Raw genomic sequence first — 24544 nt, 5'->3', positions numbered from 1 at the left:
AGGAGTTTTATTTATTTTTATATCTTTAATAGGTACTGCCTGAAACCTTTTAAGAAATAAAAACTGGTTAAACAGTTCAGAAAAATAAAGGAGTAATTTTTATGAAAAATACCACCATACCTTAACACAGAGCATATAATAGGAACTGCACTTGACTCAACAGTTGCATTTGACTATAGCTATTTTAGGCTATAAAAATCAATCTTTCACTAAAGTATAAATACACTCAATTCGTTTGTATAAACAAAATTATATATTTTTGATTAATATAATAGTTGTTTGGTAGTGCAAGTTTCTAACAAATGGCTGCAGCAAGGTTGAAGCGAAAGGAATTAGTGGAGATAAGATCGCTAGAAGGTGAAGAAATAAGATGTGAGATGATTTTTTTCTTTTACAGGGATAAAAAATATTTCTGTGGGCCTATAGTCATGATGGGATGGTGCTGATTAATCGTCTTAACAATGTGGCACTTTAGTTTGCTGAATGTCATCCAAAAGACAATGAGACTGACCTGTATGTTGAGGTATTAACCTTAAAAATAATGTGTGGTGATTAGTGACCGTTAATCGATAATTATTCAGAAATCGTGAGATGCTGGTGACCGCATCTCACGATTTCTGAATACTTAAAAATAATAAATTTGCTGGACAGTAAATAAGTGGAGTTCTCCTATTTTTTAAATTAATATAAAAAAAGTTTGATATTTTTATTTTATTAGAATTGTTCGTTGAAGAATATAAAATAAGGCACATTTGAAAAATATTAAAAAACGAGCTATTAAAATTCACGTATACCATTTGGCAGAGCATTAATAAGTTAATGTTAAAACCTGTTGGTCAGGTATAACAAGCGTGGATGCGAGAAGTGACAGGCTCAGCCCCCGTACATGTAGTACATCAATGCGCAAAGTTGGGCTTATATAAATTGGTAATCAGAGCTAAAAAGCTAGACTAAAAATTAACTTATTTTGTCAACTTATCAATTATTGATAAATAAATATGATATATAAATAATAAATCAAGGAAATAACATTTATGTAAATTCTATTGAATTTTTTAAAACGAAAAGCCCGAGTTTTGAAAAGGATTATGAAATTTTGGTCATTATTCTTTAAGAGAATATATTATTATGTATATTGAATATCGAGGGCAGAATTGTAAGATTGAAATTCTAGTCTGATTCAGAATAGGCACACATTTTAACACTTTTGAGCCAACATAAGCACGTGTGACTAACGGAGGAATGTGCTGCTACACAAGTATGTGAACTAAATCTATGAGCATTCTAATTTTAAAATTTTTCAAACATCATTGGTAGTAAGATGAAATTTCTGTTTTACGTAATTTTTGTAGTCACGTATACTTTGGATTATTCTATGGTTGTGATGGAAAAGCAAATTCAGTTGCTGCCAAGCATTTGATCTGTTTTAAGGCAGGGCAGGGGGGCCGTGGTAGCCTAGTGGTTAAGGCGTCAGACTCTCGGCTAGTAGATCCCGCGGTCGTGGGTTCGATCCTCACCGTCGCCTCTGGACTTTTCTGACGCCTAAGGGGACCGTTGGCCGCAATTGAAAGAAATTGACACGGCACTCATAAATGGAAGGGGTGGGATCGGATCTCAGCGACCCTGAATTTGGTCCCAACCCCCTTCAAAAATGAGTTTCTTCGATGGAAGAACACCCGTTCAACGGGGGCTCAAGTTCACATTTGTGTTGTGAGCCCTCCCCCAAAAATATGGAGCCAGGGATAAAGTACAATAAGCTGTACAGCTCAGCTGCAGTGCTCAGGAGGGGGAAAAAAAAAAAAAAAAAAAAAAAAAAAAAAGGCAGGGCAAAACAGTCTTAAATATGTCTTCAGATAAGCATAATTAAGTTTTTCATAAAGATTTCAAATTTCTTTGAAGACTGACAGTCCCAACATTGCCAAGGCTGTGTCATAGTCCTTGACAATGTTGGGACTGAGTCGATTTTCAAAGAAATTTGAAATCGTCTGTGAAAAACTTAATTATATTAATATGTAGACATATTTAAGATTGTTTTACCATGATGATGACCTTAAAGTAAGTTGAATGCTTGGCAGTAAGAACTGAATTTGCTTTTTCATCAAGACTGTACTGTGGGTCCAGAGTATTTGTGATTAAAATGAAACCGACCTGGAGGACTTCATTCAATAATGGGCCTGGCTTACAGGATTTGATAAAACACAGGAAACAAATATATGAAAATGAAAAGTCATTTTATGTACATAAAAGTCAAATTTAAATAAATTCATTATTGTCTGTCGCTCTATTTTTTGTTTAGAAACCTCTGTGAAGAGTTCTGTACTTCATTAAAGAAACAAAAAATCTTCCGGACAAACTATTATCAAAACTTGGTCACAATAGATGAAAGTTTAATTGCAAACCAGGAAAATCCCTGTGACTCCAAAAGGAAAAACTTAAAAACCTTATATTGTTGCTATTTAAATATGTATAAATATATTTAATTAAAAAAAAAAATAAATGGAATTCCAGAATTTCAGAAGCTTAACTAAATTAACATTAATTTATAATGAGATATGAAAGTAAGATGTTTATTATGAAAGAACAATTAATTAATGTTTATTTTTGAATTTAATAAAATAAAAAAAATCTATTTTTCCTTAGCCATTCGGGAGGAATAATATGTTCTTTTTCATTTTAGCTTGATAATTTGTAAAACAATATATGCTTGAAATTTTAATCGTAATATTTTTTTGAAATTTTTTTTTTGGGGGGCAGTTTTGGGATTGAAAATGATTATATCTGTCAAGGGGGGAAAAAAAGGTATCATATTACAGTGAAAACTTAGATGTGCATTAGTTACTGGGTGTATCTAATGTGTAAAGGAGGTGTTATGTAATCTTCCTTCTTTTATTTATTTTGTACCTTTGTCCAAGACAAAGTTATAGAACAGTCTTTGATGTGAAAACTGGTTTGTTTTGTATCAATTTAATGACAAGTGTGTTGGTCATCCCAAAAAATAAATTTGTAATTTTTTACTAGTTTCGCATTAAGAATTACAGAAAACAAGAGGAATTTTCAGAATGGTGCATGATAGTAAAGTGGATTTTGAAAATGTAGGTATTACAAAAACGCTTTTAACATCAAGTCTTCCCTCAAGACCTGATTATTTTTATATAAGTAAAGTCCACAAATTTTGTTGTTGTTTTGTTTTCAGAAAGAGGCACTTCAAAGTCTTACTCGTGATAAAGTGAATTTATCGTTGTCTTGGTACAATTTGTCCGTTTATGTGAAAACAAAAAAGAACAGGCTTTTTAGAAATGCCATAATGAAACAGATAATCTATAATGGTAATATTTACTTAAGAATATATACAGAAATTTGCTGAAGTTGTGAATGAGGAGCGGTCAAACATGAAGTATTATAGAAAAACATCTTTTCATTTTTTGCTGATATTTCAATTTTTATTTGGATCATCTTCAGTGCCTAGATAAATTAAAAAAAAAACAAAAACATGTTGATTGGAAAAAATCGGTCATAATTGACCATATTAATTATTTCAATTAATTATTTGTTTTATCTATGGTATCGGTTGAGATGAAAAAGCTAGTGTCACGAGCGGTATTCGAACCCATGACCTTCGGTTTGGCCTTTGAAAAATGGCAAAAAGAGGGAAAATTTGAAAGGTTGTATGTTGGGATGAGGAGTTTGTGTCCGAGTAGATTGAAGTCACAATAGGTGAAGTGGTAGAGCAGAGGTGAATTTAGCCGAAGGTCATGGGTTCGAATCCTACTCATGACACTAGCTTTATCATCTCATTTTAATTATATTTACATATTTTATTTTTATTTAGAATCTCAACCAAGACCTTAAACAAAAATAATAATTAATTGAAGTAAATATTAATTTTGAACCAAGTATTTCATACTCGCATAAAGTGTAGTGTTATTCTTCTTATGACACCACAAGAACAGTACCACACTTTATGTGAATATGAAAAACTAGGTTCAAAATTTATATTTACATCTATATTGTATTCAAACAATATATGTTTTATAATTCATCTAGGCCCTAAACATGACCCGAATAATGGTCAAAACATAGGCAAAAAAAATGGAAAAGGTTTTTTTTTTTAAATAATTTATTCCTGACGGCTCCTCACAACTTCAACAAATTATTGAACAACCCGTCACTAAAAAACACAATATATAAAGTTTTATTACAATCTGGTTTATTTTTTTGAAGGTTCTGGTGCCGTTCGGACAGGGCAGATTGTGGGTCTTATGGGTCCAAGGTAAAACATTATTATACAATAATTAGAATAATAATAATAAACCTTTTATTTGTATAATGACAAAAGTAATATAAAATACAAAAAAATACATCTTTTTTGCAATCAACTTGGACTGTTATTACAGATTACTATTTTATAATATGCTCAATTCCCACTTTTGAGTAATTTACTGTAAACTACTGGCAGTATTCGAGAATCACCACCTTGGGTTTGGCCGTCTGGAGTCAGAGCTCTAGGGACTGTCATTTCAGCCCCAACTCAACCCAAACCTACTCACTATTAAGTACATTCTTTCTTATGTAAATTCACACAGGGTGGTGGAGTATCTCCACCATCACCCTTCAACATATAACTAATTTAATTAAAGGGTTGATAGGGTACTCAATATTCTGCCATTGACTCTCTCACACTAGACATTCATGCTAATAAATACATTCAGTCACAATATACATTAAAAAACCCAAGATGAAATATCTATAATGTATTAATTACAGTCAAACACTCCTTTTCCCTCCAAAAATCAGAACAGGGCTCAAGTACAATTCTCCTGTTGGGGTACCTACACGCTCTCTATATAGAGGCAAGGAGCACCCTCCAATTAAGTGGGGCACATAGAGCAACCTTTCTATATATGCTGGACACATCGGCGGGCTTTGGCCCAAAAGTATGTGCCAACCTTGCATAGTCTATTCTTAATCGGGTGAGGATGATCCTCCGAGGCCCACTTAACGACAGTGTTCTTGATAGATGACAACTTATTCTCCGATCTGGCCCACCGACACTGCTACTTTCTTTTAACTGTATTTTTATTGCATATCTAGTTATGATTGATGTCTGAAATTTAACTTCTTTTGTTGTTTTGGTTTTTGTTTATATTACTATTTAGTAAGTAAAGTTGTATTTGTAGATTTATATTGGTGATTTACAATTCATTGTTTGTACTGCATTGAATTGAAAATTATGTTTGTTCACTTATTTTATTAGTAATTTGCCTTTTGATTGTTCAATTATTATGTAAATTGAGATATCTATTTCAACGAGCAAATTTAAGTTAAGTTCAATGTAAAACAAATAGATGGAACATATTGACCACTAAAATAAAGTTATTCGAAGTAATTAATGTATAATAAATTAGAAGTAAGTTAAACTTATAAACTATTGTATTAGATGTAAGAATGGTCCTTGAGACCAAATCTTGTGTGATTGATAAATAAAACATTCATCATCATCTCCCTCTTCTCTCTCTCNATATAAATTTTCTTCATTTACAAATTCCTTTGATTTTGAGGCAAGATCACAGGCTATCAACACTGGGGCCATAATTTCTCATAATCATTCCTCGGAAAGTCCCATTATATGTTATTTTATACATATTTATTATTTTAATTAATGTAATTCTGATTCTTCAACAACTTCAACTTTCATTTATTTAAAAACAACTTTCATTTAAAAAAAAGTTATTTTATTTATTATGAATAAATTTTATTTGTAGTCTGAATTGCTTTTGTTTTTATTAACAGTAGTTCAGGAAAAACTACTTTACTGACAGCTTTGGCTCATCGATACCAAGGTTTGTTGAAACAATATTTAATAATAGAGTATGTATTCCTTTAATATTGTTTTATCATTTAAAGGTGGCATGGTTGTGGAAGGAGAAGTTAAACTTAATAGAAATATAGTGGACAAGAGTTTGAGGCATGTTTCTGGATTTATGTTTCAGGATGATTTTTTTCTAAAAGTACTGACTGTCAGGGAACATTTAATGTTTTCGGTAAGTTAAAGTAAGTAATTTTGTTATTTTAAAGGAAAGTTATGAGTTATGATTTAGGCTAGGTTAAAAATGGACAAAAAGACATCAAATGAAGAAAGAAAGGCAAGAGTAGAAGCACTATTAGATGCACTAATGTTGAGAAAAGTAGCAAATTATCGAATTGGCGGTTTGGCACAACAAGGCGAAAAGGTATTTGGTATTATTTTTCTGTTGCTTTAACCAACCTCGTCCAACAGCTAGAGAAAAAATTCAAATTTATTTCTTGAAAAATTAAATTTAATTCTTGACTTGGTGGTCTGGGACTAACAATGTAGTACCGGAGATTTAGTAATTATTGCAGTACTAAAAAAAATGATTGTTTTTAACATTTCAGGCATTATTGTCAGGAGGAGAAAAGAGAAGGCTGTCTTTGGCTACTGCAATGATAAATCTTCCCAAGCTGTTATTTGCCGATGAGCCAACTACCGGCCTGGATTCTTATAACGCCCATCAAATCATTAATCTTTTAAAAACTGTTTCACAAGCCACTGGCACACCGGTGTTATGTTCAATTCACCAGCCCATGCCTGAAACATTTGCACTATTCGACAAAATTATATTGCTTGCTGAGGGTCATTTAATGTTCAGTGGGGCACCAGGAGATGCTGTTAAATTTTATAAAAGGTTAGCAAGAATCGTTGAATTGGCTTGATATACAAAATTTTTAACGTGATATTTAGCTGTGGGTTTGAAGAGGATAAATTCATGAGTCATGCTGAATTTATTGTGAACTGTATTTCACCCATTCAAGGATCGCATATGGAAAACAAACAGAAGCTGGAAGTGTTGTCAGATGAATTTTTCAATTCGAAATATTACGGTTTATTCAAGGAAGAAATAAATAGTATTGATAGGCTTTACGTAAGTCCGTTGTAATGTAATATTATTTTTTAATCCAAATGTTATGATTTTATTTGATTTAAAGGAAAAAAGTGATCACATTTGTTCTACAAGCTTGTAAGTAAAAAGTGAATGTTATAATGACACAAAACATTAGTAAAATATTAATTTCATAGCCATGGCCAATACTGGTTAAAGAAGCTATGGCTGTTGATCTGGAGGAATTCACTCGTGGAAGTTAGATCTCCAGAAAGACAGTGGCTTACTATTTTACAAAAGCTTGTAAGTCTTGATAAAATTATTTTTTGTTGAAAAAACTATTAAAATATTTTAATTTTACTTTCAGAACTAGAGAATTTTTAATTATTAATATTTTGTAGGTATTGGCGACAGTGTGTGGGCTTTGTTTTTCTACAATCTCAAATGCAGATCAGGATGGAATTCAAGGCGTTCAAGGGGCGATTTATTTGTTAGTTACAGAAAATACATATGCGCCTATGTACAGTATAATGTACTTATTTGTTAGAGACTATCCACAGTTTGTCACAGAGTACTACAATGATACTTACTCTGAGACAACTTTTTACATTGCAAAAGTGATTTCAACCGTGAGAACTGAATGTGCAGTTATTTATTATTTTCTCTTTATTTTGTCCCATTACAAATTTTGTGTGTTCAATAGATTCCTGGGTATGTGCTTGAATCGTTGGCTTTTACGTTGATTTTGTACACAATGGCAAATCTCAGGCAAACGATTTATGCAATCCTGATGACACAATTATTTGCATTTTTATGTATAATTATTTCTTCAGCATTTGGTATGCTGTACAAATTTTTATATATATATATAGATATTTTTTTATTAGCCTTTGTTACAAATTTTTATTGTTTTAGGTACATTATTTTCAAATATTTTCAACAGTGTACCGACGGCGATCACATACATGGTCCCAATAGATTATATAATGATGATTACCGCTGGTATATTCGTTCATTTAGGGTAAACTTTTTTTTAAAAGGGTGAGTAAAAAAGTGACTGTTCTAAGGATTCAATAATGTGTAGGTAATAAAATTGATTATACATTTCTAAGAAATTATTTTCAATTATGGTTAAGGTTAAAAGTCCTCTATACAACCTTACACACAATGACCAATATTGGTCTATTATAGAATCTCCATTATTATCTAAGCTCTTTGTTAAGCTTAAGACTTTCTATCAGATTCCAAAGTTTTGGTGCTATTGTTCAGCCAGCAGTTCTACTATCATTAGTACTAACACGTCTTAGGTTTAGTAGTTATGCTATTAGTTTCTTTGATGATCCTTTAATGAACTTTTTTGTATGTCTCTGTCCTGGACAATCCCACTGAAATGGGAACTTATTCTTAACACAATGAAACCTATTTGGCAATAAGGATGCCACAAAAAGGTTCAGAGTAAATAGGTGTCTTCATTGAACTAACCTTGGCCAATTTATTGGCCTCCTCATTGCCTCTGCTTTTTGGGCTCTGGTACACAAATAAGGGCAATTTTGTTGTTTTCCCCAATGTCTGACGGCTCTGATGCAATTTCAATCTACCCTAGACTTTATTATGAGGTTGCTGCCTTTAGTGCTTCGTGTTCAATCATGATAATAAAGATAGTTGTTACTGGTTAATTGCCATCTAGAAAACAGTAGATCTTCATTCCTGGCAGTACCACCAATCTCCGGTGGTAATCTGAACGAGCAGTACCAGTATGTGTATACATAGTACCTTCTGGAACAACCTGATAACTTCTTCAAAATTTTTATACTGATTGTTTTTGGTCATTTTTGTCTGCTTATCCTTGCTGTTTATCCTCGACTGAAGATAGCAAAAAGTCAAAAATTCCTCTGACACACCAAAACAAGAAGGCAGATCAAAATAATTGGAAACTACAAGTTCACCACCTCACAGATATCAAAAATCAAGAAAAAAATTCCACATTACTTCTAAAAGCAGGCTACTTATGTCTAGCCACTAGTGCAGGTTTCTTTTGGTAAAACATTCATTTCGGATGTATTTCAACCAGCATGTTTCCAGGTGAATTGAGCTCATGTGGACCTTCTCTACATCCTCTTTCAACTAACTTGCAAGTTGAAGAGTTTTATTTTGCAAGATGAACCCAAATATTATGAGGAGTTCTGCTGTTCACACAGCTAGTTACACTGAATTTATGATTTTTAAACCATCGCCACAAAGTTCACTCTTCAGTGAGTGTACCCTCCCTTAAAATTCATAAACCAAACATGTGATATTTGGTAGCTGTATTTTTTAATCCTATGGTGTTATATTACCAAAATTTCATACATTAAGGGCTTTTTATTAAAGAATGGTTTTTAAATAGGATTCAATAAGTAAAAAAGTAAAATGGTACTATAACTTCAAGTCAGAATAATAAATTCGGTAAACATTAAAAAAAAATTGAAAAGCAGTCATATTTTTTTCTCACCACTATAAAATAATAATTTCAACTTACTTCTTGGTCATAAAATCTAAAATTTTAGATCTTTAAACTGGGCACTGCAATGGTTAAAATATTGTTCTTGGTTCTATTATGTATACGAGTCTTACACCATACTTCAGTGGCAAGGGATTGAACAAATAAGTAAGTTGTAAAATAACATGAAAAAAGCAACTAATTTTTGATCGTTTTGTTTTATAATTTTCAAAGGTTGTTCAACAAATCATACTGAAATCCCTTGCTTATCCAGTGGAGATCAAGTGATTGCCCATTACAATTTTTTCCCTGGCAACCTTGTTAGAAATGTTTATGCTCTAATTGCCATGTTTTTATTAATACATGTAATTGGGCTATTATTTTTTATAAGGAAAGTCAGAAAGATGTAAAATTGATAATAAAGTTTATAATTTTTTCAGGTTGAATTTAATAACCCCCATTTTCCCATTTTATACCTCATGTAGAATTCTGGCTTTTTGTCAAATGTGTTTTTTGATTTAATGTTAGAATATATTTAATTAAAAATACATGGCCAGGAAAACCCATTGGGAAAATGCCAGAAGTACTTCCTAGTATATTTTTTTAAACATACTAAAGATAGAAGTATTGGGCTTAGGACTTCTAACAATATCTCTTGTCGTAAAATAGAAACCAAACAATGTTACAAAACATTCACTTTCAGCCCTAATAATTAAACTGTACGTAAACAAAAGCATAAAATTCCAGAAAATTTAAAATTGAGCTCTAATGACAAGTACCTAAATAAATATGTTGGAACAAACATATGTTAATCTTACAATTATAAAACATTATTTCAAGTAAATTCTTATAAGTCTGTTAAATCATTGAAATAATGTGTGGAAATAGTTAAAAAAAATAATATTGTATTTTGCAACTGCTTAATAAATAAAAACTCGCATAATAAATAGTTATTGTGTGTATATTTTACAAACACATATTTATACAATTATAAATTGATTGAAATAAAAAGTCAAGCAGATGCTGTTAATTTTGTTAAAATAGTGTAAGAGAAACAGAGTCGCAGAAGATTAACATGGATCCACTGGCGGTAATTTGTGACTGTTGTTTTAATTGTGATCCTCTTATTTAGTATTTCTATTTGTATCTCTCTTTTCAACTGATTTTATGTTATAAGGTCTATTCTGGTAGGTTCTAATAGGTTTAAAGGTCTGCGAAATTGGGGTGTAAGCCATGCAATAATGGTTGTATTTTTTTTTTTTTACTTTGTTTAATTGCTGCTAACTTTTCCTTTTTCACATTTCTTGTCCCATTCTAGATGTCCCACAACCCACCCTTCCGCTGCCATCATTACCGTTACATTAGTTTACTGCGTTAACTTTCAATTTCAATTATACAGCAACAAAGTTTGCCATTTAAATGTGTGGTATTTTTGTCATTTAACTTCTGTACAAAGCAGGAAAACTATAATATATTATTTTATGGATAAAGGTATTCTATATTGAAATAGGATGCTTAAATAATCTTTTAAATTATATTTAAGGAGACAACGCTACGAAAATTGACTCCACAAAAAGCAAATTTATCATTAACTTGGACTGATATATCTGTTTATATTAAAAGTACGAAGTTCAAGTGCTATAGATACGTAACTACAAAAAAACAAGTTATATATAATGGTAGTATTGGTTTTTAGAAACTCTTAATGATTTTTTTAACCAAAATTCTTCTAGGTGCTGGTGCTATCCATCCAGGGCAAATTGTAGCTCTCATGGGCCCGAGGTAAATCTAAAAAAAAAAAATCAACATGTTTGAATATTATGATGCATGTTTATTGTTTTCAATGAACTGATGAATTATTTCAATGTTAAGTCCAGGGTGAGACAGGAAATACTTTATTGATGATGAATTTTTAGGTTAAAGGAAATCAGGTATTCTGTGGTAGTTGAATTTATTTAGAATTGGATGTTTCAGCATATAAAGCTCATCTTCAGCAGCCGAAGCATAATATTTTGAGACACCCAGCCATCAATACGGTTCGTTTCAAAGTTATAAAACTTTATGAAAATAACTAGGATTTTATTTACCCAGATTGTCAGGGACATCCATTGGTTAAGGATGTCACCTTCAGATGATCAAGCTGCGACGCCCTTCACAGAGAAATATAGACAAAATTTTGTAACTAAAAAGCTTTATCTATAACCTCGACATGAACCATATCTAATGCAGGGGAGGGGGGTTATATGCTTGATCTGCTGAAGATAGGCTTTACAGCTCGAAACACCATTTCTAAATTAATTCAACTACTACGGAATACCTGGTTTACTTTTTGTTCCCTTGTTAAAAAATTAACAACTTTAGTATGATTATTTATAAAGAGAATTTTATCTTTATTTATTTATTTTTTTAATGTAGTGGTTCAGGTAAAACTACTCTACTTACAGCATTGGCTTATAGATATCAAGGTTTGTAAAAATGTTGTTTTATCAATGATGTTTGAACTATGATGAACTCTCTAAACTTAAGGTGGGACACTTGTCAAAGGAGATGTTAAACTTAATGGAAAAAAAGTTGATAGACGGATGCGGAGTATTTCTGGATTTATGTTTCAGGAAGATTTTTTTCTAAAAGTTTTGACAGTTAGAGAACATCTGACATTTACAGTAAGTCCAATTGGTAATCCTTGCATCCAAGCTAAGTTCGTGACATTTTTTTTGCCCATCCACCTCCCTGTTGTTCCCATACAGGTGTGCCTCAGCCAATATTTGTATTAAAACCTTGAAAGGGGTTAGGGGTGCTTCATATACTTTTATGGGCTCTTCATTTGAGAAGAGTTCGTAAATAAGTTATCATGTTTCATTTTATTTTAATATGAAGCAGGCTTCCTTTTTTCTGTGAAATAGGAAAGCAGCAGCTTGCTTATATTTGATTCCTCTTAATTATATGCTTTGTTAATGTTTATATAGTATTTTTAAACATTAGAAATGTGACAATTTTTGACTGTTAGGCTAAATTGAAAATGAGCAGATACTCAACAAATGCAGAAAGAAGCGAGAGAGTCGAGGCGCTCTTAGACGCTTTCATGTTGAGAAAAATAGAGGACAGTTACATTGGTGGAATTCCTCAACAGGGTGAGAAGGCATGTAATAAGAATGGAAGGCTTATTTAAAATTATAAGACCAGTCATGTAATTTTTAATTTCTTTTATTCTGATTTTGTAAGATGATTTTGCATTTAAATTCAAGAATGTATTGTTTTATATTCGACTATTTATTTATAGGCCATCATATCTGGTGGTGAGAGGAGAAGATTGTCTTTGGCCACAGCAATGATTAATCTCCCTAAGCTTATATTTGCCGATGAACCGACGACCGGACTCGATTCGTTCAACGCCCTTCAGATCGTCCAGACCTTGAAGACAGTTTCAAAAAATACTGGTGCACCCGTGATATGCTCAATTCACCAGCCAATGCCAGAAATATTCACCCTGTTTGACAAAATTATGTTGTTGGCCGAAGGCCGTTTAATGTTCAGCGGGACGCCTGAAGAATCTGTCGAGTTCTATGAAAAGTATGTTAAAAATTTGTTAAAATTAATTTATCCAATAAATGTAATTTGTTTAGTGCTGGATTTATTGAAGAACATTATATGAGCCATCCTGAATTTATTGTCAAATGTGTTTCACCCCCTCAAGGAGCTGGGGAGGCTGAAAATGCTAAACAAATGGAAATTCTATCACGCAAATTTTTCAAGTCAAGCTATTATGCAAACCACAAAGCATCAATAGTGGAAATTAAAACTTCAGAACAGGTAAGTATTTGAATTTTAGCTAATTTTGTATATTATGTGTTTGTAAATTTGTTTTCACAATAATTTTGTATTAAGGGAACTAGTTGCGAAATTTATTCATTCATATTGTAAGTGTTTAACTATTCTGAAATATGAATTATTCATTTTAATATGTATATTTTGAAACCAGTAAAGGCCCATTCACAATTAAGAAGATATTCGTGTTGATTTTGAGAAACATGATAGTTCAATTGAGGGAACCAGAAAAACAATGGCTATCTATTGGAGAAAAATTTGTAACATCCATTTTTTATAAATTTACAACAGAATTTTAATGCAAATTTTAAAAAATTTCAATTAATTAATTGTAATAAGACAAAAAAAATTCTGTTTGAATTAAAAAAAATCATGAAATTTTTGAGAGATTAAGACTTTAATTATTGTACATTTATAGATACTGGCGGTAGTCTCAGGCTTATGTGTTTCTGGCCTTACAAGGCAGTTGGATCAAGATGCAATTCAAGGCATTCAGGGTGTGCTATTTTTGCTGGTTACTGAAAACACGTATGCGTCGATGTACAATGTCATATACATGTTTCCTAAAGAATATCCACAATTCATAACAGAATATTACAACAATACTTATTCAACGACAGCATACTATATCGCAAAGGCTATTTCATGTGTGAGCTTTGTTGTTTTCTTTTATACTGATATAACTTTTTCTTAAGTTGTATGTAATATTTAGTGACTGTTAATTACTGTTTTTTTAATTTATTTATTTTAACAATTAATTCTAATATTTCTAAGTTTTCTTTTCTTGTACGTTTTTCTAAACTGTTTATGCCATACTTATTACATTTAATGATAGTATCAATTTTTAACTCCCTCCGTGCGGTTACTGCTTTCTGATACATGTCTTTGAGGACCCTCACGTCATGCTCTTATTATACACATAGCATGAAATTGAATGTCTTAGCAAAATGGTGGTTGTTGTATGGGTCTACACATTGGAGGATAATAAAAAGGTGGACAAGGCGGTTAAGGCCGGGACCAACCTCCAGACCTGACAGCCATCATACAGCCCTCTGGTGCTAAAAAATCAATAAAAAAAGAGAAACTCTTGTGTTTCAAGAGCTGGTTGATGGTACCTCGGAAGGTATGAATCGAAGAAGAGTGATCATACTCATCCGACTAAAAATAGGCCATACTATTATGGCCATTTATAAATGTCTATGTGTCTATTAACACATAGACATTTACTTTCGGGGCAAAGCACTTGTTTGGCATGTAAGGAAATTGACGAATGCCATTCCTTGGCTCCTTATAGAGAGCGAGTAGGAATACCACATGATAGAAGAATTGTACTTGAACTTAGTAGTGAGTCTTTGGGTCTCCCTGTACCCATTTTTGGAGGAAACTAGGCTGTTTTATTGTAAGTAATACTTAGGTAGATAACTTGTTTTTGTATATTGAGTGTCAATGTATTTATTAAAATGAATGTGAAGTGTGAGAGGGCCGATGGCCGAATATTAAATATCTATTGACCCTCAATTAGATTTGTCATATAGTGTGAAGATAATGAAGGAATATAGAGTACTCCAACACTCTACTTGAGGGAATGGTAATAAATACAAAATAATTTATTTAAGAATGAGCTAATTGTGTCATTAACAGTGTGAGTTTTGAGCCCTGGGGTCTAACTTCAGCTATAGGATGGATAAGACCGAGGTTTTACTCCAGACTGCCAAAAAAGTGACATAAATTCAGCTCTGTATAGATGTGTATGTACATGAATGGGCAGAATTGAGGTTATATAAATCAATAATGTTCTATGATACTGTTATTTCTTATATATACTATCTTGTATTTATTTTTGTTTGTTATTGTTAAAAAAATATAAACAATATTTTATAATTTTTAATTAAAGATTCCGGGATATATACTTGAAGCGATTGCATACACACTAACCGTATACATAATGGCTGGCCTTAGAAATTCATTGTATGCACTGGTAATGACAATTATCACTGCTAGCTTGTGCATAATTGTTTCTGCATCGTTTGGTAAAGTAGATGGTGTTGCAAGTTTGTTTTTATAATAAGAATAAAAAATTTTAGGCACACTGTTTTCATGTTTTTTCTCTGATTTGCAAACTGCTGTTACATATATGGTTCCTTTTGATTACCTCATGCTGATAACTGCAGGGATGTTTATTCGTCTTGGGTAATTTAATTCATTTTGTGCTGTTTAATCGATATGTCATAAAATGTCATTTTAGATCGATAAACTGGGCAGTGCAGTGGTTAAAATATTGCTCATGGTTCTATTATGCATACGAATCATATACCATAATTCAATGGGAAGGAGTCCAGTATATTGGCAAGTTAAAAAAAACCAAAAAACCATTTCTCTAAATATACCTATTTATTGGGAATTTTAGACTGTCCAAAGAATGACACATACACCCACTGTCTGACAAATGGAGCACAAGTGATTTCAGAATACAACTTTGATACTGACCACTTTCTCATGAACATAATTTGTCTTCTTGCATTATATGTTCTATTGCACATTTTAGGATTGGCATTTTTCATAAGGAAGATCAGAAAACTAACTTGAAATTAAAATATTTAATAATTTTGTTGTTTTGCTCAGTCATATAATTAAATGTGATAGTTAAATATATAATTAATTATTCAATCATATTATTAAAATTAAGAAAGGGTGTTTGTTTAATTGCTAATTATTAAAAAGAAGCATTTTACTCTAAGGTAAGGCAGAAATGGTAGGTAGGAGATATTTGACCAGAGAACATTAAAAACCATTCTGTTTTTGGAAGAGTTCCAAGAGATTTTTGGAAAAATGATATTACCAAATTTAAAAGGGTGCACCAGTGGGTCCAAAATGAAAAATAAGAATGGAAGCAAAAATAAAAAAATCTACATTGTGAAATTTGTGGTACATATCTTCTAAGTTCAGGTTTATGCAGACTGTTATGAGTGGTGGCAATCATAAATGAAAACTACAGTCATCATAAAGAGGGTGTAGTACATACTCAACCTAACATTCTGGTCATGCAAAAATAAAGGGTTGTCAATAAACCTTAATAAAATGATCGTGGTTCCCTTAACCAAGAAAAGGGCTTTAGGAAAAGGCCTAGAAACCTAGCCAATTGTTTCAAATGGAGCTGAAGTCCCTTAAAAAAAAGACATCTAGGTGTCATCTTTAACCAAAGACTTTCTTAAACAACCACATAAAGGATGGAAATCACCAGTGACAGATATAAAAGTCTTTGTTGGAAAAATAGGGGACAAAATCTTTAGATGACACTAAGGTACTAGTGATCTTTGTTAGTCTGCTGATAATAAAGTAACAAAGGAGGGGCGTCGGTGGCCGCAACGGTTTAGGCCTTAACACGGCACTCATCACTGTAAGGTGAAGGTCCCAGGTTCGAATCCAGCGGCCCTGCATTCGAACCCGACATACTTACAAACGGGCTTTTTTCAAAAACACCACCACCCCGAGGGTTGATTTAAAAAAAAAACTAACGAACTTATGCTATGTAGGTTCTCTTTCCAGGATATTGTACCTCCATGCCACATTGAAGCAAGAATAAAAGAATAAATTCCCATGCCTAATTCAGGATATCCATTGATATACAGTATAACAAAAAAACAGATTCAGGCACCAAATGCCAATCTTGAAGGAGAATAAATTCCTGTCCCTGTCTAATTCCACTTTATATACTATTATCTGGTCTTTAAATAATAACTGATATGGAATATATGAAGTCACACTCTTACGACTACTGAGATGCCAATAACTTTAACTGTGTAATCTTTAGAGATTTTTTGAGGCTTTATTTCAAGCATTAAAGGCTTTGAGAGGTCCAAACGCTTTTTTATTTAAACTAGACTTTACAGTTTATTGACATGTAAGTCCTATGTTAAAATTGAGTCAAAACAGCTAAAATAACCATTAAAATACTACGTTTCTACTGCCATAAAGGGACTTTCGATTGCCTGGTTTTAATAATGTAATGGGCTTATGTTTGTCCTTCAGGGAATTGGACTCCTCAAAACTGATACGCACACACTTTACATACCAAGTTATCTGGTCTTATAATACTAACCGATAGGGAGTACATGAAGGAATGAATACTTATTACCATCGAGAGGTTTTTCACTGAATGATAATGAACTGTAGGGCATTTGTTAGGGTTTATGATAGGCATTACAGGCTTCAAGAGGTCAAAATGTTTTGTTAAACTGAAGCTGAACTCTTTTTTTGGAATTTTTACAATTTTCCCTCTAACTTACTCATCTCTGAAGAAAAATATACTGATTAGTTAGGGATATGTGTAATTCCAATTTTTTTTTTTTTTTCAAATAAGGTTTTGTGTAACACCATAATTGTTAGGACGGTCACTCAATCAGGACAGAAATTTAACTGCCATATGGTAGTCAGTCTGGTGGAAGGTAGACAGAGCATGTCCGCTACTTCGACTGTGATACCATGGATGTCCGTATTTATTTGTTTTTCCTAAAACCCTCATGCGCCTGTATATTTTCTCTTAACAATACAGCCACTACCTCCCAGATGGGACTGCACCGCTCTAGAGGTTTTATACCCTCTCAGATGAAATTTGCATTCCCAGGCGGATGCAGGTCTCCTTGGTCGTAACACCATGATCCCTGACAAGGAAATGCATCATTTACCTTTTGTTTATGACTGTTCTCTTCACCAGGCCTCCATTACTTTTTTTTCCCCACCATCTTTATTTTATTCAGTAAATAAACAGATGAGTATATACATCAATATGAAAATAGATGAAAATATGTTTAAACTAAAACTTAAATTATAAAACTGCAATTGTCGACTCTTGTTAATATTAAACTTGATAATTTGAATTTCTTGATAATACATACTCTTCAGTAGGTCACTTTGGCAAATGAAAAACATGCTGTATATTTTGATATACTCGACAATACTAAATATTTTTCTTTGTAAATTCCTCTAAATTTCCATTTATTGTTTATTTCCTTACAGCTTAAAGTTTCTTAGAATTTTCTCTATTGTTCGGCAGTTAGTGCCAATGTGTTTTCAACAAGCAAATGGAAAATCATTTAGACAAAGGACGCTATTTACATTGAAACAAAAACTGGCGTACAATTTTTTAAAATAATGTATTCAATAATAATAATAATAATAATAATAATGCATTCAATTTTTCAGTTGATCTATTTTCACTTTTTCATTATTTTTACCATGTTTTATACATGCAAAATACAAGTAATAATTTGTAAAAATGCATACCAACTTTTAATATTAAAATGATATAACTAGAAATCCTAAATAAGAGGATCACAATTAAAACAACAGTCACAAATTACCGCCAGTGGATCCATGTCTAATCTTCTGCTACTCTGTTTCTCTTACACTATTTTAACAAAATTAACAGCATCTGCTTGACTTTTTATTACAATCAATTTATAATTGTATAAATATGTGTTTGTAAAATATACACACAATAACTATTTATTATGCGAGTTTTTATTTATTAAGCAATTGCAAAATACAATATTATTTTTTTAACTATTTCAACACCTTATTTCAACGACTTATAAGAATTTACTTGAAATAATGCTTTATAATTGTAAGTTTAATAACATATGTTTGTTCCAACATATTTATTTAGGTACTGACATCTCAATTTTAAATTTTCTGGAATTTTATGTTAGTTAATTTTCTTTCCTGTTGATAAGTCAAATTATTTTTGTTGTCTCTTGGATTTCGAATAATCAAGAGTTGACTGTTTCAAAACAAAAGAATAAAAATTGGTGCTATAGGTACCCTAGAGGAAGTCCTAGTTTAGGGCTATCTGCCTCAATTTTTTTAAAGAATGAACATAAAACATTGGGGAATTAATAGAGGTTAAATTAAATATAGATATATGCCTAATTGTATTATTTGATATGAGACTTTAGTTGCTTGAAGAGCCATTGTTCAATTTGTATTGAATTTGTCTTCAAATTAAAACATTTTTTTATGCTTTCTGAAGGTTTAAGAGCCCATTTGGGGCCTTTGTACAAGAAACTTTTTAGCACTAGAGAGGTTTTAGGATGAGACAGTACATACTGCATTGGGTTCCTCAATTTAGAATTTAAAGTTTTAATACTCTATATACAAAAAGGTAATGTTGTGGTAAAATATTGTATTTTTTGGAAGCGAGTATTCTATTTTCCCCTTGTAAAACAAAGCTCTATTTTTTTTGTGTTTTGACTATCCGGTCTTTCACACTGGCGTATACACCTCCCCAATCCATACCGGATATGTGATTGAACCAGGGTATAGTAGACCTTTAATAGAAGACCTCTCAAAGAAAATAAATTTGCCTCTACCCGAACTGTACATTTTTCCGGACCTTATCAACATCAGTTTAATCTTTCTTCAATAATTAGTCCCAAGTATTTGATATGACTTATTTGTTCAATGTTAAAGCAATTGGTGCAACTTGATTACAATCACCTCTGAAACGACTAAATTTAACAATCAACGATCAAAAATCATCAATATTTTGATATCGGTCTCCATGTTAGACAATTATGTGCAAACCATTTACTAACTAGACTCATGTCTGCTTGCATTTGAATCTGTCTCCCCAACTACTACCAGAAAACTGAATAGAAATGTCAACAGAAAACACTGTCATTGTGCCTTTAAATCTAACTTCCTCCAGGAGGTCGTTTATATAAATCAAAAATAAAACTGGTCCTAATACAGAGCCCTGAGGAACACCGTACTTAATAGAGTTACTTGCTCTTTATTCGGTTTTCTTTTTCTTAAGTTGAATGAAAAAAATGTTGAGTTCTTTGAATTGATTATTTCAAATCGAGTTTAAGGTAAACAGGACTCACTGGTTGATTTTAAACTGGATTACCGTTGCAATTCGAAAACCCAATACAACGAAAGGACAAAAATTAAACGTTTATCTACTATGACTACCTCCTTATCATCAAGATATGACGTTGACTTCAACCCAAGTCGATTCGTTCGCTTATCGATTTGCCTGTTTGTTTTTGCAACGGCACGTTTTACAGCTGGTGTTTGTTTACCATCAACGAGATTTTATGTTGTATGTTGTATGTCGTGTATTTATTTGTAGCAGTCTAAGCTGAGTACATTTGCATAACAGTAAAATACCAAAGGTAAGTCTTTTTTTTTCTAAAATAAACTTTAATTTGTGTCCACATCACCACCAACAACAATAAGTGACAAATCATCAAACAATTTAGTGCACTTATTTATAAAGTAGAATCTCGAAAGAATATGTTGTTGATATTATAAGATCAAATAATTAGAGATAATCCTAAAGTTGGGTTTACGTACGCATATCACTATCTGCATCAATAAATACAAATAATTTTCTTATTTTTAGGGATTTTTTGAAGGTGGTTGAATAAATTTTGTTTGAATGGTTGAAAACTATTTAGGCTGTTTGTCCTGTCCTATTTTCAAGAACATACATAATTTTTTTTCTGGAAAATATTTTCATTTCATATTATTCTTTTTACCAATTATTTAAATCTTTTGTATAATTCTTTTATTATTAAAATTTACCTTTAATGCTAAAATACGAAAACAGTTTTTAATTTTTTAAAGGAAATACGCTAAAAAATGAAAAAAAAAACCGGCACAAATGTCAACAAGGGCTCTTGTTTTTATCGGAGGTTACAATTTTGAAACTGTTATATATGCCGTTTGGCGCTTATATTTAAAATTTTTATTATTACAGTTAAAATAAAAATATCATGTAGTTTTTTCCTTAACTTAAATAAGNTATATTGAATCAATATTAAATACAATCTATATTTGCATAGTGGTCATAATTGACCATATTAATTATTCCAATTAATTATTCTTTTTTATCTAAGTTTTTTGGTTGAGATGAAAAATTAAAGTTGAAATGACAGCCGAAGGTCATGGGTTCGAATCCCGCTCGTGGCACTAGTTTTTCATCTCAACCAAAAACCTTAGATAAAAAGGATCAATTAATATAAAATTAATCAAATACACTGTCCATAAAAAAAGCGACCACCTGGTTTTTGCACGAAAAAAGGGCTAGTTTTGGAAATGCATATTTTCTCAGCCTTTAAAGCCACAGACCTGCCCTAGGTCGCTAAAGGGCGTCGCTCCAGGGCGATTTTCGGGCTCCACAGCTCAATTTGAAGATTTCGTTAAAAGTGCAAAAATTGACACGTTCCAGGATTTTTGAATTTACTGATGAATGATTGTAGCTAAAAAAACATTTTAAACGCCATCTTGTCCAGTGAAAAAAATTCTAAAAAAATGAGGCCTAACGCAAGTCTGTGAAAATATATATTTCCAAAGTTGCCCATTTTTTCGTGCAAAAACCAGGTGCTTGGTTTTTCTGATGGGCAGTGTATATTGATGATATATTTGTATTTTAAAATTCACAAAATACATTTCATACATTTTTTTGTCATACATCCAAACACATGGACATACCCTAAAAATATAACGTTTATATTAGAGAAAAAATAGAATAAACTATTTGGATATAAATATTAAAAAAACAAAAAAAAAAAAAAAACTAATCGCTTGTTGGCACACTAAAAAAACTCAGGCGGATTATTAAACTTACTCTCAAATCATCTTTTTTAATTTGACTCTCAACACTACAGACAAGAATGACACATCTACACGGAAACAATCACTTTGAGCACTGAAGATGATCTCAATAAAGATGGAAACGTTGGCACGATAAAGAAAATGTTGTTCTAAAACCTTATTTATTTATTTTATTTTTATATTTTAAAGAATGTAATAAATAATGTCTTTACATTTTCTCACTCAGAGTATTATGCATTTTGAGTAAAACCCTTTCAAAAGACAAATCTTATAGCGCATACAAAAAATAGTGAAAAAACTAAATAAAAAAACTGATTACAACCAAATGTCCATATTATATCCCGACATTAAAACAAAATCTTAAAAAATATGTAAATTTTTTTAAAAAACTAATAAAAAAATCCAAGTTTAGATTTTAGCGTGAACTCTTAAAATAATATTAAACTTCTAAACTTGCTTAATGTCAAATTGAACTATAAAAAAAGAAGGGCAATGAACACGAAGAAAAGAAGAATTCAAAATTTGTAATTATTATTAATTTTAAATTTTCTTAGAACGAATATATGCTAATAAGAAGAAAATAATATATACAACAAAGAATAAAAGGTTACCATTCTTCTTAAATCAGCCAAGTATCCTTTTCCTAATTTATTATTCATTAATATTATACAAATTGTCGTAGCAGAGAGAATAAAATATTACATTTATTTTTGATATAATTTTTATTGTAGTGTATGCATTATTTATTGCGTTGCTCAAGGAAAATGTGTATTTATCATTAGAGTTCTCAACCAGAAAAATAATCTGTTCTTTTCCTTAAATTTTGTCCTATTAACAAGTTATTTATTTACTTGCATGGATTAAGAAATGTTCGCTTTTCTAATCTCTCCTAGAGTTGGACAAATTCCTGAAAATTGACTATTATTATCAGACAGGTACTGATACATTAAACACTTTATGGTATTCCATCAGCCACTATTGCCACTTTTATCAGATTGCAAAAAACAGATCCATGAGACAATTAGTTAAGAATAAATCCTCGTTTCAATGAAATTGTATTTCAGGAAAGAGGCTTGTGAGAAAATTCATCAAACGGCCAAGGATGAAACTAAGGGCAGAATACTAGGACGTGTTACGACTAGAATGATAGTAGGACTGATGACTGGACATATGTATATTCGAGGAAATATGCCTTTGTAGATATTGTCAGAAAGAAAAACAGAGGTGATCTTCTTGGTTGAAGACCTATATTGGCTGAGATTCGTCTGGAGCGATTCTGGGTTCGAATCCCGGTAAAGCCCATAGGGTTTTCATTGATAATGGCATGAAAAATATATTGTAAAGCGGGCTTATGCCTCGCCGGCGATACCCAATGTGTTTATACGATAAGCCTTTCTGTAAAAGGACGACAAGAATTATTTTACTTTACTTCGTACTTTTGGAAGTAGGAAAGCCCCGAAGGATACACCCTGTAGTTCTTAATAAAGCTTTGGGATCTTAAAAAAATTGAAAGCTTAATGAAGAGTTCTAGATAATAAAGAAAATTGCACGATGGACCCGTCCTAAAACCTGACCCTAACCCTACTCACCCTAATCTAACCATGCCCCGGTAACGGTGGTGCATAAATGTTTGTGTATCCTGTTAAATTACAAGAGATGCTTGGAATAATTAAAAAATAAAGGGACAATACATATAAATATAATATGTATATATTTATTAAAAAATAATATAAAATATAGTACATATATATTTATCATAATCATAATAAAATAAATAGAGGGGCCTTATTATGGTACACAGGTGAATCTGAAATGGAACAAGGAGGCTAGGAGTCCTAGTTTTGACCTAGCGAAACCTCTAGGCCTCTCAACATTAATTTTCGAAGCTAAAATCCATGCAATCTGTGCACAAGAAATACTTAAAAAGGGACTAATTGGTACACAGATATTACATACATATTCTCAGACAGTCAAGCTGCATTGAAAGTTTAGACTCCTCCATTTTCAGCTCAAAGTTATCTGAGAATGCATAACAAAAGCTGAGACAGAAACTTGCCTACTCTCCCATGAAAGAGAAGAGACATTGGAACATGTCTTATGAGGCTGCAAAGCATTAGCCCGGAAATAAGATCCACTTTGGAAAGACGGGACTAACGTCTAGGTAAACTTGAAATGGAACCCCGGAAAGAACTGAATTAGCTTAAAGGGTAGTGAACATTTCTGGGGTACGGAAATAAGTGTAGTAATCCTGTGAGATATTTAAAAAGTGGAAAAATTATTTCAATTTGTTGTGATTGAGACAATATAAGAAATATTGATACATGGGTAACACAGGTAACTGACGTCTGTCACTTTTGGTGCTTCGAGTCTCGTTTTAACTAAGTTGTACTAATATTCATTTCAGAAAGGATTACTTGATCGATATCAATATTTACGCGGACTGTCCGTTTTTAATTTAATAAGTTTGCTAATTGACTATTGGCATTGTTGGACAAATTTTAATTGTCGGGCTTCTGTATTTTATGCAACAGCCCTTTCTCTTGTTTTAAATTAAATAACCTTTTCATCTATAGGTCTTCACGTCCTCTTCTTTTCACAAGAGCCCATTATGCAACCCAATTTCTTCGTGATGCTAGTAGAATGTTTTCGACTGATATTTTATTTGATAGGTTCAGTGGAATAGGCGGGGGAAATTTGTTCAAATTGCTAAATTGTTTTGTTT

At 31.8% G+C, this 24544-nt stretch overlaps 3 protein-coding genes across 9 annotated transcripts in view; all 3 read left to right on the top strand.

Moving 5' to 3' along the window:
• The first annotated feature begins 2923 nt into the window (after positions 1-2923).
• On the top strand, positions 2924-9863 carry LOC106662408 (protein scarlet-like). Its single transcript, XM_024224874.1, has 17 exons — positions 2924-2947; positions 3019-3092; positions 3194-3326; positions 4222-4270; positions 5791-5840; positions 5905-6041; positions 6099-6230; positions 6415-6704; positions 6761-6941; positions 7006-7037; positions 7097-7202; positions 7301-7528; positions 7603-7738; positions 7815-7920; positions 9446-9546; positions 9613-9773; positions 9819-9863. Exons 2-17 carry the CDS (start codon positions 3060-3062, stop codon positions 9861-9863), a joined length of 1920 nt encoding a protein of 639 aa, XP_024080642.1. The 5' UTR covers positions 2924-2947; positions 3019-3059.
• Positions 9864-10362: 499 nt separating this feature from the next.
• LOC106662407 (protein scarlet-like) lies at positions 10363-15789 on the top strand. Its single transcript, XM_014386478.1, has 15 exons — positions 10363-10468; positions 10922-11057; positions 11112-11160; positions 11794-11843; positions 11905-12041; positions 12386-12517; positions 12659-12948; positions 13002-13188; positions 13264-13295; positions 13358-13463; positions 13622-13852; positions 15098-15233; positions 15288-15393; positions 15449-15549; positions 15611-15789. Exons 1-15 carry the CDS (start codon positions 10454-10456, stop codon positions 15787-15789), a joined length of 1887 nt encoding a protein of 628 aa, XP_014241964.1. The 5' UTR covers positions 10363-10453.
• A 4447-nt stretch (positions 15790-20236) lies between these two features.
• LOC106662577 (DNA ligase 3) overlaps positions 20237-24544 on the top strand; it is a 120528-nt gene continuing 116220 nt past the window's right edge. For all 7 annotated transcript variants that reach the window (XM_024224884.1, XM_024224883.1, XM_014386767.2 and 4 more), the window contains exon 1: positions 20237-20378. The gene's annotated coding sequence lies outside the window, so the exon portion shown is untranslated. The remainder of the gene's footprint in view (positions 20379-24544) is intronic.

Source organism: Cimex lectularius, unplaced genomic scaffold (genome assembly GCF_000648675.2).
Source record: "Cimex lectularius strain Harlan isolate CLEC.00 unplaced genomic scaffold, Clec_2.1 scaffold43, whole genome shotgun sequence".
Lineage (NCBI taxonomy): Eukaryota > Metazoa > Arthropoda > Insecta > Hemiptera > Cimicidae > Cimex > Cimex lectularius.
This window is presented reverse-complemented; position numbering and strand designations above follow the sequence as displayed.

Coding starts and splice junctions, on each gene's coding strand:
- LOC106662408 (XM_024224874.1), top strand. CDS start 3,060: ATGGTGCATGATAGTAAAGTGGATTTTGAAAAT. Junction 3,327..4,221: donor GAAACAGATAATCTATAATG/GTAATATTTACT, acceptor ATTTTTTTGAAG/GTTCTGGTGCCGTTCGGACA. Junction 9,547..9,612: donor GCAAGGGATTGAACAAATAA/GTAAGTTGTAAA, acceptor TAATTTTCAAAG/GTTGTTCAACAAATCATACT.
- LOC106662407 (XM_014386478.1), top strand. Junction 11,844..11,904: donor ATTGGCTTATAGATATCAAG/GTTTGTAAAAAT, acceptor TCTAAACTTAAG/GTGGGACACTTGTCAAAGGA. Junction 15,234..15,287: donor AATTGTTTCTGCATCGTTTG/GTAAAGTAGATG, acceptor AAAAAATTTTAG/GCACACTGTTTTCATGTTTT.